Source organism: Anneissia japonica, unplaced genomic scaffold, assembly GCF_011630105.1.
Source record: "Anneissia japonica isolate Jap-2015-1 unplaced genomic scaffold, ASM1163010v1 scaffold44224_len116398_cov150, whole genome shotgun sequence".
Classification (NCBI taxonomy): Eukaryota; Metazoa; Echinodermata; class Crinoidea; order Comatulida; family Comatulidae; genus Anneissia; species Anneissia japonica.
In genome coordinates this window covers 17,652-23,406 of record NW_022706332.1, presented here as the reverse complement: position 1 = coordinate 23,406, position 5,755 = coordinate 17,652, and the positions used below count along the sequence as shown (strand labels likewise).

General features: G+C 33.3%; 1 protein-coding gene across 1 annotated transcript; it reads left to right on the top strand.

Annotated features, from left to right (window-relative positions):
• Positions 1-788: 788 nt before the first annotated feature.
• Positions 789-3,336, top strand: LOC117106105 (peroxidasin homolog). The gene is made up of 2 exons (XM_033247446.1): positions 789-2,318; positions 3,250-3,336. Exons 1-2 carry the CDS (start codon positions 789-791, stop codon positions 3,334-3,336), a joined length of 1,617 nt encoding a protein of 538 aa, XP_033103337.1.
• Positions 3,337-5,755: the final 2,419 nt, after the last annotated feature.

Genomic DNA, 5,755 nt, shown 5'->3' with positions numbered 1-5,755 from the left:
GTTATCTTTATACAAGAGCGTCTGAACATCATCAATATAATACAAGATTTTCTAGCAACAATTATACTTCTCGTACTTCATGCGCATCTAGTATCAGGCGTTTTTCAGTTCTAATTTGAGTCCGAAATTATGGGCTAATATTTCTGATGACCTGAAAATAAATTCACATTGAATAGTTATAAATAGCACCTGAAGAAGTCTTTGGCCTCTGTGCATGGCAATTAATTAACCTTATCCCTCTTCCTGCCATTTCTTATTTGAGTATAATGTGTCTGGTCTTTTATTTTCTAAAAACTTATATAAAGCTGAATTAGAATTACTGTATTATAATTTTATTGGTATATCATTTCTGTGATTCTATCAGTTTAAATGAAATATAAGTAAATGGTACCGTACCGGTCATTTTTCCAATATTTTTTTTTTGTAAATGGTGGCTACGTCTTAAAGCTCTGTGGGTTTTCTTGCAGAATTCCTTCCATACAATATATTTGTTTCAATTTTCTGCATTCTTATTGTATATTGTATTACTTTATTGCCTATGGAAAATAAAAGTATATTTGATTTGAATTGATTTCATGTTGTAGGTCCTTCCACTCTGTTGGGTTAAATGTGAAAGTGAAAATAAGCTTATATGAATATCATTAGAGTATTTCCTTGTAAAACAAGACACATTTGAATACCGAAAATGAGGAAGTACTATAGGGTTTAGTCGATATTGGATTATTTCCAGACACCGGCATTTATTATCATACTTACTTAGCGTTTGGGTTGTTGTATAGTCGTCCAGTATGAAAAGAATGCAGAAATTATTGGTAGTCATTCTGGTTAATATTAGTTGTAGGCCTATATTAAGCGTCAATCGTATTGAAATCCAGCCTAAAGACCTAACTGTATTCGAAGGAGAGAATGCCTCCTTCGAAGTCCAATCTACATCTGCATTAACATGGGTGTGGTTTAGGATACAAGATAACACAGCATATAAGGTAAATGACAAAAGGTACGTTATATTTGTTAACGGCATGAGAACGGCGAGTAATTTGACAGTCTTAAATGTGACAAAGGCTGATGATCAGACAAACTACGTTTGCCGAGGAGATTTTAGTGTTAGTAGTAGGCCTAGTATTTATACTCGTTATGCAACTCTTACAGTCATTACACCTCTCGATACAGATTATCCAAAATGTACAATTGACAATATTGACAGTATACATGTAGGAGAAACTGTGAATATCTTCTGCACCGCAATCGGTGGTGTACCAAGACCATCATTAAATTGGTTCGAAAACAATATCAAAATTAAAGAAACCATAGACTTCGTGTCACAAAACAGCAGTAATACTTACCTAAACATATTGTCAATCTCGTTGTCAAATGAGGACAATGGAGTTGAATTTAAATGCAAAGCTGATGGAAAATCTGTAGTTGGAAACCAATCTTGCTCTGTTGTGCCTTTAAGCATCAAACCGAATGTAAGTATAATCATAACTAAAATGTCATATGACGTTGGAGACTCATTAAACATTACCTGTTCAGGTGAGGGGATTCCACGTATTACAGAATATAACTGGTTCTTCAACAATGAGCACGTGACGTCATCTCAATCAATGTTCAATATTATTGGAAATGGAACGATTTTAGAGATTTTAGAACTTCAAACTGAACACTTAGATGCTGAAATAAAATGCAAAGTCAGTATACCATCTGGATTAAGTGCCAATAAAAGCATCACCCTTTCTTTCACCAGTCAGAATGCAGCAACTAACGACTTGATCATTTACATAGTAAGCGGATCTGTAGTAGGCCTACTTATTTTACTAGGCCTACTTGCAGTTTGTATCAAAACGAAAATTGAGAGGAATTACGAAAAACAGAGCAGATTGACGGCAGCATATGCCAATCACGATGTATCGTTGAACCAGGTTGAAAGTAATCGAGACTGGTATAATAGTGAGCCTCAACCAGAACATCCAAAGCCCATGTCGATAACTAAAAGTTCCGAAAATGATGTCTTAGAATCCGCTGTACCCGACATCAAACAAATTCAAGCCTTAAGCCTCAAAGAAAAATATTCATTGGAAAACATTTCCGAAAGAGAACCACGACAAAGAAGCAGGGAAAGAAGGCTATCCACTCGATCTGTTGACGACCTTTATGCTGAGCCTGAATTTAATAATACAGAAACTACCAAGTCAGACCTGATTGAAGGGCTATATGCCAAGCCGAACAAACCGAAGGATAAGAGAAAGTTGCCTACTCAGTCTAGGTATGCCGTTGGTCCCAATAATGACGTATATACGTTACCAATACGAATTAATCAAGTAACTGACACGGATTCAGAGACATCAAATCAAATCAAATCAAATCAAAATTAACATTTATTTCCTTCAAAACGTAAATTACAATATTCATTGAAATGTAACAAATAAATAACATAAGTGTTGAAGGGGGCACCATTCCGAAAAGCAGAGCTTGTGATGGATGTGCCCAAGACAATTAACAACACATTAACGAGAAAAAAAGACAAACATTTAAAAGGATAATAATAATAATGATATTAGAGCATTTCAAAATATAAATGAAAAATTATTATGAAAAAACATACATAATAGGAATTATAAGGGAAAAAACTAAAGCTACTGTTAAATAGTAAAATATCAATCAACATATGGAAAATTATTTAATCAATATTATTATTGATTAAATAATTTTTCACTTTAGAGATGAAGATTTTTTTGGATGGTGCATCAGAAATGTTTAGAGGGAGCGAATTCCATATTTTAGGTCCAGTGTATCCAATATTATGTTGAAATGAAGTTTTTTTGTGTTTGGGAATGTGGAGTTTATTTGAGATTATGGTACTATAGTCATGTAATTCGTTATTGGGTGCAAATATAGAACGTAAATGAGATGGAAGAATGGAGTTTAAGCTTTTATATACAAAAGAACACTGTTGAAGTGTATTAAGATCTTTAAGTTTTAATAGTTTCAGAGAATGAAATAAGGGATCAATACTAGTTCTTGGTGGGACGCCAGAGATTATTCGTATGATTTTGTTTTGGAGTGTTTGAAGTTTATTTAGATTAGATGGAAATGTGTTACACCATACAATATTGCAGTATGACAAGTATGGAAGAACAAGGGAACAATAGAGAGTGCGGAGGATATTATTGTGAAGAAATGATGCCAATCTATATATTACACCAATATTTTTTGCAATTCAATTTCAGATATGTGGGGTTTCCATGATAGACGACTATCAATGGATACTCCAAGGAATTTAGAGTGATCAACCAAAGGAAAAACATAATCATTGAGTTTGATCTGCAGCTGACCTAGTTCAATTGGCTTTTGGGTACTCCTAAACAATACATAGTTGCACTTCTTTAAATTTATAGTGAGGCAATTTGCCAGAAACCATTCGGATAATTCTGCCAAGCTTGCATTCACTATACGAAAGAATGATTCTAAATTTTTATTTCTACAAAATATAATCGTATCATCCGCATATAAAAAGAAGGATAATAATGCTGAAGAATTATGAATATCATTTATATATAAAATAAACAAAAGGGGGCCCAAGAGAGAGCCCTGAGGGGCACCATAACTAATAGTCAAGTAATATTATCAGATTGTGAGCCACCATACGTTGTGCATTGGTAGCGGTTAGTCAAATAACTTCTAAAAAGATCGTGAGGAACTCCACGGATACCATAGTGATACAGTTTAGAGATTAGGATTGAATGGTTAATAGTATCGAACGCTTTTGATAAATCAATAAATAAACCTATTGCAAACATATTGTTTTCAAAAGCATCAACGATTTCGTTGGACAAGTCAATTAATGCCATAGATATGTCAAAGTTTTTACGAAACCCAAATTGCTTATCAAAAATAATATCGTTTTTAAAAATAAAAGCATACGTTCTATTGTAAATAATACGTTCTAATATTTTGGAGAATACAGTAAGAACAGATATTGGTCGGTAATTGGACAATGAATCCTTCCTACCCATTTTGAAAGTAGGGGAGACTCTCGCTAATTTCAATTGATCTGGGAAAACCCCGTTTTTTAAAGATAAATTAAATATATGGCAAAGAGGTTTAACTAAAAAATAAATTGATTGTTTTATAACTTTTGGGCTAAATTCGTCAAGTCCCTGTGCTTTATTAGTTTTAAAGCCATTAACAATGTCTATAATTTCAGTGTCCGATACTGGAAGCATAAACAATGAATTCAGGGTAGTTTAAGGTAAATATTTATTAAATTCGGGTCGGTTTGTCGGCATCTTATTAGAAAGGGTTAGGCCTATTTCAACAAAAAACTTATTAAACGCATTTGCGATTTCAGTTGAATCTTTCATAGGTTCACCGTTATCATCTATTATTACATCAGTGTTTGTGTTCGAAGACCTTTTCATCAATGTATTAATTATACGCCATGTCCTTTTGATATCGAGCTTACACTGAAATTTGTTTAAATAATAATCAATTTTAACACGTTTTAATAGGGAATTTAAAGTGTTACGAAATTCACTGTACTTAATTTTGTTTCGTTCGGTTGGATTACGTAAATATGTTGCATACAATTTTTGTTTATATTTAATGGATTGTAATAGACCATCAGTCAACCATGTTTTTGTTAGTTTGAATTTTCTTTGGAAAGTGTTTATTATATAAAACTTTTAATTTGGTTTCAAATTTTGAATAAGCTTGGTTTACGTTTTGGAGTATACTCACTTCATCCCATGATGTTTCACTAAGTTCTTCTTTAAAACATTGGACATACTCCAAAGATTAATTGTTTATTCTTATACGAATGTCTCAAAGATATACAGGCCTACTCAGTCTGTGGCAAATCTGGAAACCACCTCAAAATTTCAATTAAAATACTATTTTTTTAAAAATAAATTAAGTTGTTGATTATAGGCTATACATGGAAGCAAATAAGCTGTCAGAGATTTCGGTGTAGAGTAGTAGAAGAGTGTCTCTCGATGTGCACCACGTGACCCCACACGTCTTTGGACTTTCTTAGGGATTGTTAATGTTCACACCGAATATATATATATATATATATATATATATATATATATATATGAAGAAGGCGTGTCCATGTGTGTTTCAAAACATATGTAGAATATAATATAATGTAACAGTAAAGAAACTCAAATACGTAAGATGTTGACTTTAGAAACACTAAAATTTATTAGGCAAATATTTCTGCTACTCCTGTAGTCTTTGTCAACGTTTGACATAAAATGAACATATTGTGAAAGTATCTTGGCAATATATAATTTGAGAAACAATACGGTAATTAAGTCAAGCAAGTCGGCATACGTCTATAAAGGATTAATGATAATGTACAAATAAACAGTGATAAGGGTGAACAATGAATGAGCAAGTGGTGGACTGTGGGAAAGCATTACTATAGTTAATGCATGGGGAATATATATATATATTTAAAATTAAAATGGAACAATAGAGAAAATCCGATCAGAATGACAAAATAAACTAAGCATCCACTGGAATGGGAAGGAATCCCAATATCTGCAGACGGATCCGTTCCGGCCTTCCAGGCCTCATTAGTGCAGCTAGGGTATAGACCCAAACAAAACGTTCGACCAGCTTACGTAGGGCCCAAACTAGTCCAACGACCACTAATGATTACAGAGCCAAACCAAGGCAATATATATACACAGCCCAGGTGTGAATGCAAATAGTGGAATACAAGCTATGTGGCTCGGTTCCAGTAGATGCA